Here is a 20,886-nt window from a genome sequence, read left to right on the forward strand (position 1 = left end):
GCCCAACACTCTAACCACTAGGCTACCTGCTGGTTACTGGCCCAACGCCCTGACCACTAGGCTACCTGCCACCCCATTAAGAAGTGAGACTAAGAAGTGAAATTAAAAAAGTGAGACTAAGAAGTGAAATTAAAAAGTGAGATTAAGAAATGAAATTAAAAAGTGAGATTAAGAAGTGAAATTAAAAAGTGAGATTAAGAAGTGAAATTAAAAAGTGAGATTAAGAAGTGGTGAAATGTGTACTTGCATTGTATGGGGTCATAAGAATCTCCCCTTTTAGAAACAAGAGAATATATGACTTATCCTGTTTGAACTTCAGAGATAAACAACAGAATCTCTAGTAAACAGTTGAAACAGGATAAGTCAATACTAGCCCATATCTAGCTCTCTCCTGGTACTGTGTTTAACTGGTGGTTAAAGGCTGCTGTTTTACTGTGGCCTGGGCTGGTGGTTACTGCTGCTGTTTTACTGTGGCCTGGGCTGGGCTGGTGGTTACTGCTGCTGTTTTACTGTGGCCTGGGCTGGGCTGGAGGTTACTGCTGCTGTTTTACTGTGGCCTGGGCTGGGCTGGAGGTTACTGCTGCTGTTTTACTGTGGCCTGGGCTGGGCTGGTGGTTACTGCTGCTGTTTTACTGTGGCCTGGCCTGGGCTGGAGGTTACTGCTGCTGTTTTACTGTGGCCTGGGCTGGGCTGGTGGTTACAGGCTGCTGTTTTACTGTGGCCTGGCCTGGGCTGGTGGTTACTGCTGCTGTTTTACTGTGGCCTGGGCTGGGCTGGTGGTTACTGCTGCTGTTTTACTGTGGCCTGGGCTGGGCTGGTGGTTAAAGGCTGCTGTTTTACTGTGGCCTGGGCTGGGCTGGTGGTTAAAGGCTGCTGTTTTACTGTGGCCTGGCCTGGGCTGGTGGTCACTGCTGCTGTTTTACTGTGGCCTGGGCTGGGCTGGGCTGGTGGTTACTGCTGCTGTTTTACTGTGGCCTGGGCTGGTGGTTAAAGGCTGCTGTTTTACTGTGGCCTGGGCTGGGCTGGTGGTTACTGCTGCTGTTTTACTGTGGCCTGGGCTGGTGGTTACTGCTGCTGTTTTACTGTGGCCTGGGCTGGGCTGGAGGTTACTGCTGCTGTTTTACTGTGGCCTGGCCTGGGCTGGTGGTTACTGCTGCTGTTTTACTGTGGCCTGGGCTGGGCTGGAGGTTACTGCTGCTGTTTTACTGTGGCCTGGGCTGGGCTGGTGGTTACTGCTGCTGTTTTACTGTGGCCTGGGCTGGGCTGGAGGTTACTGCTGCTGTTTTACTGTGGCCTGGGCTGGGCTGGTGGTTACTGCTGCTGTTTTACTGTGGCCTGGGCTGGTGGTTACTGCTGCTGTTTTACTGTGGCCTGGGCTGGGCTGGTGGTTACTGCTGCTGTTTTACTGTGGCCTCGGCTGGGCTCGTGGTTACTGCTGCTGTTTTACTGTGGCCTGGGCTGGGCTGGTGGTTACTGCTGCTGTTTTACTGTGGCTGGGCTGGGCTGGTGGTTACTGCTGCTGTTTTACTGTGGCCTGGGCTGGTGGTTACTGCTGCTGCCTGCCTGTGCTGACGTCGGTTAGAATCCAGCCCTCGTCTGTCTAGTAAACTATCCTCCTTATTGTCCTGTCTCTCTGCACTGTCTCCGTCCAATAAACTGGACAAATCCTTTCCTGTCTCTCTGCACTGTCTCTGTCCAATAAACTGGACAAATCCTTTCCTGTCTCTCTGCACCGTCTCTGTCCAATAAACTGGACAAATCCTTTCCTGTCTCTCTGCACCGTCTCTGTCCAATAAACTGGACAAATCCTTTCCTGTCTCTCTGCACTGTCTCTGTCCAATAAACTGGACAAATCCTTTCCTGTCTCTCTGCACCGTCTCTGTCCAATAAACTGGACAAATCCTTTCCTGTCTCTCTGCACTGTCTCTGTCCAATAAACTGGACAAATCCTTTCCTGTCTCTCTGCACCGTCTCTGTCCAATAAACTGGACAAATCCTTTCCTGTCTCTCTGTCTCTGTCCAATAAACTGGACAAATCCTTAATAAATAACCCTATATTGCCTGGGGTGGTCTAGTGGTCCAAGCTACTGGCTCTCTCTTTCAGCACTCTCTCTACTACCTTCTACCTCTGTCTCGCTCTAAACAATAAACATGCAAAATACTTACATCATAGATTTAAAATAATCATATTTTTAAAAAAAGGGTTGTTTTACCGTGTGAGAGAGCTAGACAGTGGCTGTCTCCTATGGACAGGTCTACCACCCTGGTCGCTGTCAACTCCTCAACCAGCTTGGGTCTCAGAGCAGTGGCTTCAGAGGAGCCACAGCCCAGGCAGGCCCCGCAGCCCCAGGCATACACCTGGAACACAGGACAACACAGGACCAGTTACTACAACACAGGACAACACAGGACCAGTTACTACAACACAGGACAACACAGGACCAGTTACTACAACACAGGACCACACAGGACCAGTTACTACAACACAGGACAACACAGGACCAGTTACTACAACACAGGACCAGTTACTACAACACAGGACAACACAGGACCAGTTACTACAACACAGGACAACACAGGACCAGTTACTACAACACAGGACCACACAGGACCAGTTACTACAACACAGGACAACACAGGACCAGTTACTACAACACAGGACCAGTTACTACAACACAGGACAACACAGGACCAGTTACTACAACACAGGACCAGTTACTACAACACAGGACAACACAGGACCAGTTACTACAACACAGGACAACACAGGACCAGTTACTACAACACAATACCAGTTACTACAACACAGGACAACACAGGACAACACAGGACCAGTTACTACAACACAGGACCAGTTACTACAACACAGGACCAGTTACTACAACACAGGACAACACAGGACCAGTTACTACAACACAGGACAACACAGGACCACACAGGACCAGTTACTACAACACAGGGCAACACAGGACCAGTTACTATAACACAGGACCAGTTACTACAACACAGGACAACACAGGGCCAGTTACTACAACACAGGACAACACAGGACCAGTTACTACAACACAGGACAACACAAGACCAGTTACTACAACACAGGACAACACAGGACCAGTTACTACAACACAGGACAACACAGGACCAGTTACTACAACACAGGACAACACAGGACCAGTTACTACAACACAGGACAACACAGGACCAGTTACTACAACACAGGACAACACAGGACCAGTTACTACAACACAGGACCAGTTACTACAACACAGGACAACACAGGACCAGTTACTACAACACAGGACAACACAGGACCAGTTACTACAACACAATACCAGTTACTACAACACAGGACAACACAGGACAACACAGGACCAGTTACTACAACACAGGACCAGTTACTACAACACAGGACCAGTTACTACAACACAGGACAACACAGGACCAGTTACTACAACACAGGACAACACAGGGCCAGTTACTACAACACAGGACAACACAAGACCAGTTACTACAACACAGGACAACACAGGACCAGTTACTACAACACAGGACAACACAGGACCAGTTACTACAACACAGGACAACACAATACCAGTTACTACAACACAGGACAACACAGGACCAGTTACTACAACACAGGACCAGTTACTACAACACAGGACAACACAGGACCAGTTACTACAACACAGGACCAGTTACTACAACACAGGACAACACAGGACCAGTTACTATAACTGGATTAAAGGGTCTGCATTTATAAAGTAGCCTGGTCCCAGATCTGTTTGTACAGTCTTGCCAACTCCTATGGTTATTACCATGTCAAATATATCTGGAACCAGACATTGCAACAGGAAGTTACTTGCAGACAGTATCAATAGAACAATGAGACAGATATTTCACTGCATGTATAAATGTGAAGCAGCTGCTTGGCGTTTCCACTCACTATGGTAGTGACAGGAAGACCACTGGCTGGCAGTGGGAGAAGATGGAACAAGATGGATTTTGGCAGACATTCTGCTCATTTTCTCATCGATTAAACATTTGATGTCAATACAGTTCTGTTCCCAAAACTAAAATCTGTTATGAACAGAGTGGACTAAGTTTTGTAGACTTTACCCTTTGCAAAAGTATTTTTTAAATGGCGTTGTTTAGAAGGACTGAAAGGCAAATTGAGTTATAGCACAAATGCACTTTACAGAGGAGGTGTGCGCTAAAGGAAATAATTATGCAGATTCATGCTAGAATGAGCCAATAGAATCTCCCTATCTCGTGATTGGCTCTGCCCACCTCCTTGCTTGTTCTGCCCACTATGACTCATTTGTTCCCATTGGAAACGACAGGCTGTGGTCTATCTTGGTTTAGTTGTAAAAATCTTTGATAGTATTGTCAGTTGGACTAAAGGGAACTGTATGTAAACATATAAAAACACCTTGTGATAAGTACTTATTTTAACATCCTGGTTACAGTCACACAGTGAGAAACATAATGTGAATAACAGAAGTTGTGTTTCTTACTATGACCAGACTGTCACGTTCTGACCAGTAAAAGGGGTTATTGGTTATTGTAGTTTGGTCAGGACGTGGCAGGGGGTATTTGTTTTTGTGGTTCGGGGGTTATGTGTATGTAGAGGGGTGTTGTATTTATGTGTTCCGGGGTTTTTGGTGTATGTTGTGTATTTCTGTGTTGGCCTGGTGTGGCTCTCAATCAGGAACAGCTGTACATCGTTGTTTCTGATTGAGAGTCATACTTAGGGAGCTTGTTTTCACTTGTCTCGTTGTGGGTAGTTGTTTTTTTGCATTGCTGTTGTTTAGCCTGCGAAACTGTCTTACTGTCGTTGTTTGTTTATTGTTTTTTCGTGTTCACTTTATAAATAAAATATAATGAGCACGCAACCCGCTGCGCCTTGGTCTAATCCATTCGACAGCCGTTACACAGACACACAGTACCAGAGATCATTGCTACTGGAAATGTAATATAAGTGAAAACATCAACACTCCACACAACCAGGGAGAGATTATATCAACAAAACAGTCTTCTGTGTATTGACAAATGAAAGAATTGCTTGAATCGTTGACTAGCAGAATTCCAAGATCAAACCCGCTATGCCTCCCAAGCCACAGCCAGTGTTTTTATCCCCAAGGCATCGTCTGTCGATGTTGTTGATGTTGTGGTGAACCATCCCTGTGCAAAACAGTTCATTTAACTTGTATTTAACCAGGATACCATCCCTCCCTTTAGGTTAAAAAAAATACTATTTTACAAGAGACAACTGAAAATGAGTTCCCTGAAAGATTTAAGTTGCAAATGTTCCAGATTCCTCCCTCCCGTTTGTAAAGTGTAAAACAGTCAGTAAACAGTCAGTCGTACCTGTCCAGTGGAGGTTAGGGCCAGGGAGGACTGGCTTCCAGCACACACTTTCCTTATGAACATCCCCTGCAAGGCCTCCACTACTTTGGGTTTATAGACACGGTTTGTGTCTCCATGTCCCAGTTTCCCTGCAGGACAGACAAATGACACATTTAGAGACATTTACAGATATATTACCAATCATATTATTGATGTAAAACCCATTCTTCAATATGAAGACAGAATTACACAATACATTATATTTATTGATTTATATTAGCTTTTATATTTCCATATATATGTCGACATTTAGAGATATATTGATAGTTTAAACATAATGACGTTAATATAAAAACAGCCGATGGATTCCAGTCTTGCGTCCGGAGCCTCGACCCACCATTGTCTCCCCCTCCGAAGGACCACACGGTGCGGCCATCTTTTGACAAAGCTATGGTGTGAGAACTCCCACAAGACACCTCTCCTACGTTGCTGATGTCTTTAACCAGAGTAGGAATGTTTCTGCTGTTGCTGTCTCCGTGACCTGCACAGCAAAACACAGAGAGGAGAGATATGTCAAGACACCATACAGTGGAGAAATATATTATCAACCAGACAGAGGAGAAATATATTATAATAATGTTCAGTGTTAATAATGTTCAGTGTTAATAATGTTCAGAGTGTTAATAATGTTCAGAGTGTTAATAATGTTCAGTGTTAAATGTTCAGTGTGAATCATGTTCAGAGTGTTAATCATGTTCAGAGTGCTGATAATGTTCAGAGTGCTGATAATGTTCAGAGTGTTGATAATGTTCAGAGTGTTGATAATGTTCAGAGTGCTGATAATGTTCAGAGTGCTCATTATGTTCAGAGTGCTGATCATGTTCAGTGTTAATAATGTTCAGTGTTAAATGTTCAGAGTGTTAATAATGTTTAGAGTGTTAATAATGTTCAGAGTGTTCAGTGTTAATAATGTTCAGAGTGTTCAGTGTTAATAATGTTGAGTGTTAAATGTTGAGCGTTAAATGTTGAGCGTTAAATGTTGAGCGTTAAATGTTGAGCGCTAATAATGTTCAGTGTTAATAATGTTCAGAGTGTTCAGTGTGAATAATGTTCAGAGTGTGAATAATGTTCAGAGTGTGAATAATGTTCAGAGTGCTGATAATGTTCAGAGTGCTGATAATGTTCAGAGTGCTGATAATGTTCAGAGTGCTGATAATGTTCAGAGTGCTGATTATGTTCAGAGTGCTGATCATGTTCAGAGTGTTAATAATGTTCAGTGTTAAATGTTCAGAGTGTTAATAATGTTCAGAGTGTTAATAATGTTCAGAGTGTTCAGTGTTAATAATGTTCAGAGTGTTCAGTGTTAATAATGTTGAGCGTTAAATGTTGAGTGTTAAATGTTGAGCGTTAAATGTTGAGCGTTAAATGTTGAGCGTTAAATGTTGAGCGTTAATAATGTTCAGTGTTAATAATGTTCAGAGTGTTCAGTGTGAATAATGTTCAGAGTGTGAATAATGTTCAGAGTGTGAATAATGTTCAGAGTGCTGATAATGTTCAGAGTGCTGATAATGTTCAGTGTTAATAATGTTCAGTGGTAATAATGTTCAGTGTGTTAATAATGTTCAGTGTGTTAATAATGTTCAGAGTGCTGATAATGTTCAGAGTGCTGATCATGTTCAGAGTGCTGATAATGTTCAGAGTGTTAATAATGTTCAGACAGAGTGTTAATAATGTTCAGACAGAGTGTTAATAATGTTCAGAGTGTTCAGTGTTAATAATGTTCAGAGTGTTAATAATGTTCAGAGTGTTAATAATGTTCAGTGTTAATAATGTACAGAGTGTTCAGTGGTAATAATGTTCAGTGTGTTAATAATGTTCAGAGTGCTGATAATGTTCAGAGTGCTGATAATGTTCAGAGTGCTGATCATGTTCAGAGTGCTGATCATGTTCAGAGTGTTGATAATGTTCAGACAGAGTGTTGATAATGTTCAGACAGAGTGTTGATAATGTTCAGACAGAGTGTTGATAATGTTCAGAGTGCTGATAATGTTCAGAGTGCTGATAATGTTCAGAGTGCTGATAATGTTCAGAGTGCTGATAATGTTCAGAGTGTTGATAATGTTCAGAGTGCTGATAATGTTCAGTGCTGATAATGTTCAGAGTGCTGATAATGTTCAGAGTGCTGATAATGTTCAGAGTGCTATTAGCACTATTAAAGTGATATTATAGTGATATTTACCTAATCTCCCGAAGTCTCCTTCACCCCATGTGTAGAGCTCTCCATCCTCACTGACCGCTGCACTGTGTCGGTAGCCCGCAGATACACACACCACCACCTGCCCCAACAACATTCAGGATTCAGGATGGAGACATGAGGACAAATGGAGCACACTAAAACACACCTGTTTAATGAAATCACACATTATTATACCATGGCATTGTTGAAAACCCGTTTCTGATTGGCTTGGAAGGGCTTTTGGAGAGCATGTATTATTTCCCTATAAACGCTGGGATAATTAAATGACTATAATGATTAAATGACTATAGTTCATTCTTACATGTTCCAGCTGCTTTTGAAAGCAAAAGTGGAATTATTGGCAGTGTTGAATTATATTTTCATAATAACAAAACTAGGACTGATGGTTTGGTTAGCTAAGCTAGCGAGTCTGTTTGTTTGGTTGCCGTGGTAACTACTGTAAAATTGCCCACTGCTTCAGTGTATGATAAACACATTTCTACCTGTAAACGTGTTAAATTACAGCCTTGGTTATAAAAGGGATGTAACCAACGAGGGGCTCTAATGTGTTCTCTGGAAGATAATGTGACTCCATGGACTAACGTGGAACCCACCTTCCCACGTCGTTCATGATTTCCTATAGAACACATAGTCCCTGTGGATTACAGCCCTTACATAACCCTCAACACATCTCTATTGGTAAAGCAACACTATGTTTTCACTGAGTTATCGCTAACAAGTCATCACAAACAACAGTTGTTTACTGTGGTGGTCTGGGGGCTGTGGTGGTCTGTGGGGGGCTGTGGTGGTCTGGGGGCTGTGGTGGTCTGTGGTGGTCTGGGGGCTGTGGTGGTCTGGGGGCTGTGGTGGTCTGGGGGCTGTGGTGGTCTGGGGTGGTCTAGGGGCTGTGGTGGTCTGTGGTGGTCTGGGGCTGTGGTGGTCTAGGGGATGTGGTGGTCTGTGGTGGTCTGGGGGCTGTGGTGGGCTGTGGTGGTCTGGGGGCTGTGGTGGTCTAGGGGCTGTGGTGGTCTGGGGGCTGTGGTGGTCTGGGGGCTGTGGTGGTCTGGGGGCTGTGGTGGTCTGGGGGCTGTGGTGGGCTGTGGTGGTCTAGGGGCTGTGGTGGTCTAGTCCTACCTTTCCCTGCAGAGGTCCCTGGATGAGTTTGGGGTACTTCTGTGTGGAGCTGTTCCCATGCCCCAACTTTCCGTAGTCCCCGTCTCCCCAACTGAACACCTCTCCCTCCGTGGTGAAGGCCAGTGTGTGTCCGTCCGAACCCTTCGAAGACGTCACCTTTTTGATGGCACGGTGAGGTTCAAAGGTCAGCTTCTTGAGAGTTGATTGGTTGTTGGAGTCTCCCAGACCCAATCTGCCGTAGCTGCCTTTACCACAGGCTCTGACAGAGCCGTCTGAAGAGATGACGAAGGTGCAATATTGGCCTGCCTCAATCTGACACAGACAGACAAGCACAGGGTTTAGGATTCACACTTGTCAATAGGCATTTCCTAATAATCTGTGAAGATTTCTGATCCAGTCAGGGACACTTATCTCTTTTAAACATCACTTTTATGACCAGGTGCTCAAACAGTTTCTGGGGATCACAGTTTTCCTTAACCCTGGGATAACAATAACTGGCTTATGGGGATCACAGTTTTCCTTAACCCTGGCATAACAATATAAAATAAGTCATTTTTAAACATTGATTATTAACGCAGCCTAACTTTTGATTGGAGTGTTCAGGGAATCACAGTTTTCCTTAACCATGGAACTATAGGACAACAATAACTGATTGGAGTGTCACTTTTTACCCCAGGAATGTTTTAACTAAAGTCCCCTTGGACTGGGTGCTGGGTTCTAGGGGTTAAAGGTCATTCTGATGGACAAGGGTTCTTCTATTGTTTCTTAATCCTGGTCCTGGGGACCCAAAAGATGCACTTCATAGTTTAAAGCACTAAACACCTGATTTCACTAATCAACCCAGCATTAACCCTTTGATTAGTGGAATTGGGTGTGTAGTCTTAGGGCAGAACATGTAAATGTTCACCCCTTTGGGTCCCAGGACCAGCATTAAGGAACACAGGTTTAAGACATTCAACATAGGCTTAGACGGTATACCGATAGTACAGTATAACTAGCTAGCCATTTCACACCGATTATACTTGGACAGTATACCGATAGTACAGTATAACCTCTTCACTATAGGGGGCAGTATTTTCACGGCCGGATGAAAAAACTTATCCGATTTAAACTGGTCACTACTCTTGCCCAGAAACAAGAATATGCATATTATTAGTAGATTTGGATAGAAAACACTCTGAAGTTTCTAACACTGTTTGAATGTTGTCTGTGAGTATAACAGAACTCATATGGCAGGCAAAAACCTGAGAAGATTCCAAGCAGGAAGTGGCCTGTCTGCGAATGTAGTCCTTCTGTTGCATCTCTATCGAAATTACAGTATCTGTGCTGTTACGTGACACTTTCTAAGGCTTCCATTGGCTCTCTAAAGCCTTCAGAAACCGGATTGAGGAGTCTCTTGTCTCTGGGCAGAGTATGGTAGCACAGTTTGTCAGTGGACTGCCTGGTGACAGAGAGATTGGAGATGCGCGTTCACGAGACCTCGACATTTTTTCTCTTCCTTTTTGAATGAATACAGCATTGTCCGGTTGGAATATTATCGCTATTTTACGAGAAAAATAGCATAAAAATTGATTTTAAACAGCGTTTGACATGCTTCTAAGTACGGTAAAGGAACATTTTGAATTTTTTTGTCTCTAAATGCGCTCGCGCGTTACCCTTTGGATAGTGACCTGAACGCACGAACAAAACGGAGGTATTTGGACATAACTATGGATTATTTGGAACAAAAATAACATTTGTTGTGGAAGTAGCAGTCCTGGGAGTGCATTCTGACGAAGAACAGCAAAGGTAATCCAATTTTTCTAATAGTAATTCTGAGTTTAGTGAGCCCCGAAGTTGGCGGGTGTCTGAATAGCTAGCCTGTGATGGCTGAGCTATGTACTCAGAATATTGCAAAATGTGCTTTCGCCGAAAAGCTATTTTAAAATCTGACATAGCGATTGCATAAAGGAGTTCTGTATCTATAATTCTTAAAATAATTGTTATGTATTTTGTCAACGTTTATCATGAGTAATTTAGTAAATTCACCAGAAGTTTTGGGTGTGAATGCTAGTTTTGAACATCACATTTCTGTGTAATATTTGTTTTGTGCGTGCAGCAAACTGTGAGTAGCATTTTCGCGTAACTTTATAAGCCAGGATGTCTGTCCTGAAAATTGTCTATGTCAGATACTGTTTAAAATGTTCGCAATGCGCTCGTTAGCATTTGGTTAACATTATCTATGAGATTTTAAATGTACTTGTTAGCATTGCTAATCTTCGGATTACAGAAGCTCAGTGGTGTTTGAAAATTGTGCCCATTGCCGGTATTACCGAATATCCCCGTATGGCACAAGGTCGGCTTGAAGGTATGACAATCCGAATACCGCCAAAGCTTAATTTAATATTTCAATAACCGACCATGATTGGGAAACAGAAGATGGGAAGCACCTCAACTTTTTAATTCATGAAAGCCACTCTTCATGCTCCAGTGAGTTCTGTCTCCTCTCAGAACTAGGCTACACTAGCTAACTTCTCAAGAGACTTAATACTGAGGGGAATCAGCTTTCCTTATAAACCAGTGGTTGTCAAACCTCTGGGCTCCCTCCGAGCCCTTCCATGTATTTTAACTAATTCAGAGCTATCCCAACTGATTCAACTAATCATCAAGTTCTTGATTAGATGAATCAGGTGAGCTAATTCAGGGCCAAATCAAAATTGCGAAACGTCTGGAGGTCCACCGAGAAGAGCTTTGAGAACCACTGGCTTTAAAAAAAGACAAAACAGGAAATGACACACACACACCTTTGGAGACCTGTGGTCTCTTACCGTCTGTGCATCGGCGAAGCTGGGTGCCATCTTGGGCTGGAGGATCTTCTCCTGTGTTCCCTCCACCAGCTGGTGGGAGCTGTTGCTGCCCCAGACATAGACCTCACACGTCTCTGACACCATGGGAGCCTCGCCGGTCTGGAGGCTGTCTGGACTGGCACAGGTACGGGAGTAGTCTGATGCCATCCTGCACACCTGGGAGGAAATAGTGCTTTACTTGAGAAGGCTACCTACTTACATGTAAACGATGACTTCAGAACCCATACATATTGCATTCATAAGCAGTATAAAATGAAGGTAAATTGACCTGTAAAATGGTATTTGAATGGATATTTTACCTCTTCGAACAGACAGAGAGCTGCTTCATACAAAGAGCACAGCCCGTCTGATGTCCGTGTTGGTTCCCTCCACTGACTCCTGTCTGCTGACGAGCCCTGGGTGAGAGTCAGGTTAGTTACAGCTACATATACTGCATACACAGCCATACTACATACACATACTACATACACAGCCATACTACATACACATACTACATACACAGCCATACTACATACATATACTGCATACACAGCCATACTACATACACATACTGCATACACAGCCATACTACATACACATACTACATACACAGCCATACTACATACACATACTACATACACAGCCATACTACATACACAGCCATACTACATACACAGCCATACTCCATACACAGCCATACTACATACACATACTCCATACACAGCCATACTACATACACATACTCCATACACAGCCATACTACATAGACATACTACATACACAGCCATACTACATACTACATACACAGCCATACTACATACACATACTACATACACAGCCATACTACATACACATACTACATACACAGCCATACTACATACACATACTCCATACACAGCCATACTACATACACATACTACATACACAGCCATACTACATACACATACTACATACACAGCCATACTACATACACATACTACATACACAGCCATACTACATACACATACTACATACACAGCCATACTACATACACATACTACATACACAGCCATACTACATACACATACTACATACACAGCCATACTACATACACATACTACATACACAGCCATACTACATACACATACTACATACACAGCCATACTACATACACATACTACATACACAGCCATACTACATACACATACTACATACACAGCCATACTACATACACATACTACATACACAGCCATACTACATACACATACTACATACACAGCCATACTACATACTACATACACATACTACATACACAGCCATACTACATACACATACTACATACACAGCCATACTACATACACATACTACATACACAGCCATACTACATACTACATACACAGCCATACTACATACACATACTACATACACAGCCATACTACATACACATACTACATACACAGCCATACTACATACTACATACACATACTACATACACAGCCATACTACATACACATACTACATACACATACACAGCCATACTACATACACAGCCATACTACATACACATACTCCATACTACATACACATACTACATACACAGCCATACTACATACTACATACACAGCCATACTACATACTACATACTCCATACACAGCCATACTACACGGCATATACTAAATGGGACCATACAGAATGACTTGGAACATAATCAATCATGAGCAATGAATAAGGAGCGCTGAAGAAGCAGCAGGAGAAATATATGCCATCTGGTAATACAAAGAGCACAATGGACCTACAGAACACAATGTAAGTATGCAACAAATCATGAGCAATAAATCATGAACAATAAATCATGAAGAATAAAGTGTGTCTAGGGAGTTTTTCCTAGCCACCGTGATTCTACATCTGCACTGCTTGCTGTCTGGGGTTTTAGGCTGGGTTTCTGTACAGCACTTTGTGGCATCAGCTGATGTAAAAAGGGCTTTGTAAATAAATTGATTGATTGTTTAAAGGACGCTTACCAGGGAACGTCTCATCTGCATGAGGATGTTCATGAAGCAGTCGTATCCAATCAGCCCTTCCTGGTTCAGCAGACACACCTTCATCTTGTCCTTCTCCATGGTGCTGACCACGGCGGACGCCACCAGGGCCATCTCCACCCACTCCAGCAGGTACCTCAGGGACCCCCTCTGGGCAGCCAGGCCCAGCAACAGCTCCGACGCCAGCCTCCGACCCAAGATGTCCGCCCCAGAGTTTGGCATGGTCACTCCCTTGAGGAAGGTGGTGACCTGGGTCAGGCAGTCCAGACCCATAGGAGGGATCTTACTCTCGTTGGCCAGGGAGAGGGGCGGCAGGGAGGAGACCACGTCCATGGCCGTGTGGATGACATCGTTGCAGAGGTTGAGTCCTCCGGGGCCGGGCGGCGGCATCATCCAGCTCTGACGGAGCAAAGCGAACAGCAGACTGAGGCCCGTACGGACCCCCATCTCGATCAGAGCATCGGTGCTGGACCGCGGCCGCTCGCTGACAGAATGCAGGTCGGACGATCCGGAGTTGTTCTCGGGCGAGTGCTGCTGCTGCTTGACCTTGCCCTTGTCGTGGTACTTGTTGGACAGAGCGTAGAAGATCCTCTGGAGGACCAGCAGGCGTTTGCGGAGAGCTGAGGCGAAGGGAGAGTCGGAACACACCATCTTGGCCAACGCCATCTGGCTGCTGAGGAGGGCATCTAGGTAGTGTTCCTGTTCATCGCTGGACAGGGACTCACGCTCAAAGTCTGGCAGCTGGGGTCCCTTCAGACACAGCACCTGAAGACACAGCATTGATATTAGACCTATGTTATGTGTGGTGTTGTGATTTTTTTTTAACATTTACATTTTAGTCATTTAGCAGACGCTCTTATCCAGAGCGACTTACAGTAGAGTGCATACATTTTTTTTTAAACACTGGTCCCCTGTGGGATTCGAACCCACAACCCTGGCGTTGCAAGCCTCATGCTCTACCAACTGAGCTACAGTTGGTATAGCTGTGATGTGTTGTACTATGTTAGCTATGTGATGTTTCACTGTGGGCCTCATTCAACTTTTATTCTGGTCCCAGATCTGTTTGTGCTCAGAACCAACAGATGTTGAGCATGACGGAGACTGACAAGGAGTTGGTATGATAGTATAAACCAACTGGCACTCAGGCTTGGTGATGACATAGAGCTTGTGACGCAAAAAAAAACTATTTTCTGCGCAATGCAGACAATAAAGTATTGGCTGTCTCGCAACATGGCCAACACAGAGAACAGAGTTCCATTTGGGACACAGTCTCAACGTGGCCAACACAGAGAACAGAGTTCCATTTGGGACACAGTCTCAACGTGGCCAACACAGAGAACAGAGTTCCATTTGGGACACAGTCTCAACGTGGCCAACACAGAGAACAGAGTTCCATTTGGGACACAGTCACAATGTGGCCAACACAGAGAACAGAGTTCCATTTGGGACACAGTCTCAACGTGGCCAACACAGAGAACAGAGTTCCATTTGGGACACAGTCTCAACGTGGCCAACACAGAGAACAGAGTTCCATTTGGGACACAGTCACAACGTGGCCAACACAGAGAACAGAGTTCCATTTGGGACACAGTCGCAACGTGGCCAACACAGAGAACAGAGTTCCATTTGGGACACAGTCACAACGTGGCCAACACAGAGAACAGGGTTCCATTTGGGACACAGTCTCAACGTGGCCAACACAGAGAACAGAGTTCCATTTGGGACACAGTCACAACGTGGCCAACACAGAGAACAGAGTTCCATTTGGGACACAGTCTCAACGTGGCCAACACAGAGAACAGAGTTCCATTTGGGACACAGTCACAACGTGGCCAACACAGAGAACAGAGTTCCATTTGGGACACAGTCACAACGTGGCCAACACAGAGAACAGGGTTCCATTTGGGACACAGTCTCAACGTGGCCAACACAGAGAACAGAGTTCCATTTGGGACACAGTCACAACGTGGCCAACACAGAGAACAGAGTTCCATTTGGGACACAGTCTCAACGTGGCCAACACAGAGAACAGAGTTCCATTTGGGACACAGTCACAACGTGGCCAACACAGAGAACAGAGTTCCATTTGGGACACAGTCTCAACGTGGCCAACACAGAGAACAGAGTTCCATTTGGGACACAGTCACAACGTGGCCAACACAGAGAACAGAGTTCCATTTGGGACACAGTCTCAACGTGGCCAACACAGTGAACAGAGTTCCATTTGGGACACAGTCACAACGTGGCCAACACAGAGAACAGAGTTCCATTTGGGACACAGTCACAACGTGGCCAACACAGAGAACAGAGTTCCATTTGGGACACAGTCACAACGTGGCCAACACAGAGAACAGAGTTCCATTTGGGACACAGTCACAACGTGGCCAACACAGAGAACAGGGTTCCATTTGGGACACAGTCGTAACATGGCCAACACAGAGAACAGAGTTCCATTTGGGACACAGTCACAACGTGGCCAACACAGAGAACAGAGTTCCATTTGGGACACAGTCGCAACGTGGCCAACACAGAGAACAGAGTTCCATTTGGGACACACACATTAACTCATCTCATTCTGCTCTCACCTGCTGGGGTAGGAGGACCACTTCCTTGTTGGTGAGCAGCTTGGAGTAGAGCACGGACACGCCCTCCCGCGTGGAGATGGACTCGCTGTCGTCCGTGATCCACGAGCCGTTCAGGTGCTCCAGCCATTTCAGCTTCACTGGAGGAATCATCAGGGCCATGATGGCATGTCACTCTGCTGCCATTAGTCCTGGGAGGACAGGGTGACAGATATTAACCAGGCCTAACCATTAGTCCTGGGAGGACAGGGCGACAGATATTAACCAGGCCTAACCATTAGTCCTGGGAGGACAGGGCGACAGATATTAACCAGGCCTAACCATTAGTCCTGGGAGGACAGGGTGACAGATATTAACCAGGCCTAACCATTAGTCCTGGGAGGACAGGGCGACAGATATTAACCAGGCCTAACCATTAGTCCTGGGAGGACAGGGCGACAGATATTAACCAGGCCTAACCATTAGTCCTGGGAGGACAGGGCGACAGATATTAACCAGGCCTAACCATTAGTCCTGGGAGGACAGGGCGACAGATATTAACCAGGCCTAACCATTAGTCCTGGGAGGACAGGGCGACAGATATTAACCAGGCCTAACCATTAGTCCTGGGAGGACAGGGCGACAGATATTAACCAGGCCTAACCATTAGTCCTGGGAGGACAGGGCGACAGATATTAACCAGGCCTAACCATTAGTCCTGGGAGGACAGGGCGACAGATATTAACCAGGCCTAACCATTAGTCCTGGGAGGACAGGGCGACAGATATTAACCAGGCCTAACCATTAGTCCTGGGAGGACAGGGCGACAGATATTAACCAGGCCTAACCATTAGTCCTGGGAGGACAGGGTGACAGATATTAACGAGGCCTAACCATTAGTCCTGGGAGGACAGGGCGACAGATATTAACCAGGCCTAACCATTAGTCCTGGGAGGACAGGGTGACAGATATTAACCAGGCCTAACCATTAGTCCTGGGAGGACAGGGCGACAGATATTAACCAGGCCTAACCATTAGTCCTGGGAGGACAGGGCGACAGATATTAACCAGGCCTAACCATTAGTCCTGGGAGGACAGGGCGACAGATATTAACCAGGCCTAACCATTAGTCCTGGGAGGACAGGGTGACAGATATTAACCAGGCCTAACCATTAGTCCTGGGAGGACAGGGCGACAGATATTAACGAGGCCTAACCATTAGTCCTGGGAGGACAGGGCGACAGATATTAACCAGGCCTAACCATTAGTCCTGGGAGGACAGGGCGACAGATATTAACCAGGCCTAACCATTAGTCCTGGGAGGACAGGGTGACAGATATTAACCAGGCCTAACCATTAGTCCTGGGAGGACAGGGCGACAGATATTAACCAGGCCTAACCATTAGTCCTGGGAGGACAGGGTGACAGATATTAACCAGGCCTAACCATTAGTCCTGGGAGGACAGGGTGACAGATATTAACGAGGCCTAACCATTAGTCCTGGGAGGACAGGGCGACAGATATTAACCAGGCCTAACCATTAGTCCTGGGAGGACAGGGCGACAGATATTAACCAGGCCTAACCATTAGTCCTGGGAGGACAGGGTGACAGATATTAACCAGGCCTAACCATTAGTCCTGGGAGGACAGGGTGACAGATATTAACGAGGTCTAACCAATAAGAAAGGAAAACAATCACAGAAACAACAATATGATATGACATAACCAGACAGACAGAGGAGAGACATATTAACATCAACCAGGCAGACAGACAGACAGACAGAAGAGATATATTAACATCAGACAGACAGACAGAGAGACAGACAGACAGACAGACAGACAGACAGACAGACAGACAGACAGACAGACAGGGGTTATTGAACAGACAGACAGACAGACAGACAGACAGACAGACAGACAGACAGACAGACAGACAGACAGACAGACAGACAGACAGACAGACAGACAGACAGACAGACATATTAACCTGTCTGGGATAGGGGGCAGTATTTTTACGGCCGGATAAAAAACGTACCCGATATAAACTGGTTACTACTCTTGCCCAGAAACGAGAATATGCATATTATTAGTACATTTGGATAGAAAACACTCTAAAGTTTCTAAAACTGTTTGAATGGTGTCTGTGAATATAACAGAACTCATATGGCAGGCAAAAACCTGAGAAGATTCCAAGCAGGAAGTGCCCTGTCTGACAATTTGTTGTCCTTCTGTTGCATCTCTATCGAAATTACAGTATCTGTGCTGTTACGTGACACTTTCTAAGGCTTCCATTGGCTCTCTAAAGCCTTCAGAAACCGGATTGAGGCGTCTCTTGTCTCTGGGCAGATAACAGCAGCACAGTTTGTCAGTGGCCTGCCTGGTGACAGAGAGACTGGAGATGCGCGTTCACGAGACCTCGTCAATTTTTTCTTTCCCTCTTTGAATGAATACAACACTGTCCGGTTGGAATATTATCGCTATTTTACGAGAAAAATAGCATAAAAATTGATTTTAAAACAGCGTTTGACATGCTTCTAAGTACGTTAATGGAACATTTTGAATTTTTTTGTCATGAAATGTGCTCGCGCGTTACCCTTCGGATAGTGACCTGAACGCACGAACAAAACTGAGGTATTTGGATACAACTATGGATTATTTGGAACAAAAATAACATTTGATGTTGAAGAAGAAGTCCTGGGAGTGCATTCTGACGAAGAACAGCAAAGGTAATCCAATTTTTCTAATAGTAATTTTGAGTTTAGGTTGCCCCGAAGTTGGCGGGTGTCTGAATAGCTAGCCTGTGATGGCTGAGCTATGTACTCAGAATATTGCAAAATGTGCTTTCGCCGAAAAGCTATTTTAAAATCTGACATAGCGATTGCATAAAGGAGTTCTGTGTCTATAATTCTTAAAATAATTGTAATGTATTTTGTCAACGTTTATGATGAGTAATTTAGTAAATTCACCGGAAGTTTTCGGTGGGAATGCTAGTTCTGAACATCACATGCTAATGTAAAAAGCTGTTTTCTGATATAAATATGAACTTGATTGAACAAAACATGCATGTATTGTATAACATAATGTCCTAGGAGTGTCATCTGATGAAGATCATCAAAGGTTAGTGCTGCATTTAGCTGTGGTTTGGGTTTTTGTGACATATATGCTTGCTTTGAAAATGTCTGTGTGATTATTTTTGGCTGGGTACTCTCCTGACATAATCTAATGTTTTGCTTTCGCTGTAAAGCCTTTTTGAAATCGGACAATGTGGTTGGATTAACGAGAGTCTTATCTTTCAAATGGTGTAAAATAGTCATATGTTTGAGAAATTAAAGTTATAGCATTTTTTAGGTATTTGTATTTCGCGCCACGCGATTCCACTGGCTGTTGAATAGAGTGGGACGCTAACGTCCCACTGGCCCAGAGAGGTTAACAACAGACAGAGACAGATATACAGTGCATTCGGAAAGTATTCAGACCCCTTGACTTTTTCCACATTTTGTTACGTTACAGCCTTATTTTAAAATGGATTAAATAAAAAAAAATGTCCTCAATCTACACACAAACCCCATAATAACAAAAAAGTATTCAGACCCTTTGCTATGAGACTCGAAATTGAGCTCAGGTGCATCCTGTTTCCATTGATCATCCTTGAGATGTTTCTACAACTTGATTGGAATCCACTTGTGGTAAATTCAATTGATTGGACATGATTTGGAAAGGCACACACCTGTCTATATAAGGTCCCACAGTTGACAGTGCATGTCAGAGCAAAAACCAAGCCATGAGGTCAAAGGAATTGTCCATAGAGCTCTGAGACAGGATTGTGTCGAGGCACAGATCTGGGTAGGGTACCCAAAAATGGCTGCAGCTTTGAAGGTCCCCAAGAACACAGTGGCCTCCATCATTGTTAAATGGAAGAAGTTTGGAACCACCAAGACTCTTCCTAGAGCTGTCCACCCGGCCAAACTGAGCAATCGGGGGAGAACGGCCTTGGACAGGGGGTTGACCAAGAACCTGATGGTCACTGACAGAGCTCCAGAGTTCCAAGATTGAACGCTTTGGGCTGAACGCCAAGTGTCACGTCTGGAGGAAACCTGGCACCATCACTACGGTAACGCATGGTGGTGGCAGCATCATGCTGTGGGGATGTTTTTCAGCGGCAGGGACTGGGAGACTAGTCAGGATGGACACTCTTACTGACAGTTATGGCTGCTTTGCGTGATGTATTGTTGTCTCTACCTTCTTGCCCTTTGTGCTGTTGTCTGTGCCCAACAATGTTTGTACCCTGTTTTGTGCAGCTAACATGTTGTGCAGCTAACATGTTGTGCTGCTACCATGTCGTTGTCATGTTGTGTTGCTACCATGCTGTGTTGTCTTAGGTCTCTCTTTATGTAGTGTTGTGTCGTCTCTCTTGTCGTGATGTGTGTTTTGTCCTATATTTTTATTTAATTTATTTGTAATCCCAGTCCCCCGTCCCCGCAGGAGGCCTTTTGGTAGGCCGTCATTGTAAATAAGAATTTGTTCTTAACTGACTTGCCTAGTTAAATAAAAGGTGAAATATTTTACGGAGAGATCCTTGATAAAAACCTGCTCCAGAGTGCTCAGGACCTCTGACAGGGCCAAAGGTTCACCTTCTAACAGGACAACAACCCTAAGCAAACATCCAAGAGAATACAGGAGTGGCTTCAGGACAAGTCTCTGAATGTCCTTGAGTGACCCAGCCAGAGCCCAGACTTGAACCTGATCTAACATCTCTGACCTGAAA

General features: G+C 44.7%; 1 protein-coding gene across 15 annotated transcripts in view; it reads right to left on the reverse strand.

Annotated features, from left to right (window-relative positions):
* The window catches only part of LOC106595038 (putative E3 ubiquitin-protein ligase HERC1), a 242,358-nt gene that overhangs the window by 217,379 nt on the left and 4,093 nt on the right, over positions 1-20,886 (reverse strand). For 13 of the 15 annotated variants that reach the window (XM_082969826.1, XM_082969834.1, XM_082969831.1 and 10 more), the window contains exons 2-10: positions 16,146-16,333; positions 13,543-14,325; positions 11,862-11,957; positions 11,500-11,718; positions 8,717-9,028; positions 7,586-7,682; positions 5,744-5,887; positions 5,368-5,495; positions 2,214-2,358 (exon numbers count right to left, since the gene is read on the reverse strand). In XM_082969826.1, the coding sequence (XP_082825952.1) occupies positions 2,214-2,358; positions 5,368-5,495; positions 5,744-5,887; positions 7,586-7,682; positions 8,717-9,028; positions 11,500-11,718; positions 11,862-11,957; positions 13,543-14,325; positions 16,146-16,304 (2,083 nt within the window). In that variant the 5' untranslated portion in view covers positions 16,305-16,333. The remainder of the gene's footprint in view (positions 1-2,213; positions 2,359-5,367; positions 5,496-5,743; positions 5,888-7,585; positions 7,683-8,716; positions 9,029-11,499; positions 11,719-11,861; positions 11,958-13,542; positions 14,326-16,145; positions 16,334-20,886) is intronic. The other 2 variants (XM_082969841.1, XM_082969832.1) reach the window with 1 other exon arrangement.

The sequence above is a fragment of the Salmo salar genome, chromosome 26, assembly GCF_965601325.2.
Source record: "Salmo salar chromosome 26, fSalSal1, whole genome shotgun sequence".
Lineage (NCBI taxonomy): Eukaryota > Metazoa > Chordata > Actinopteri > Salmoniformes > Salmonidae > Salmo > Salmo salar.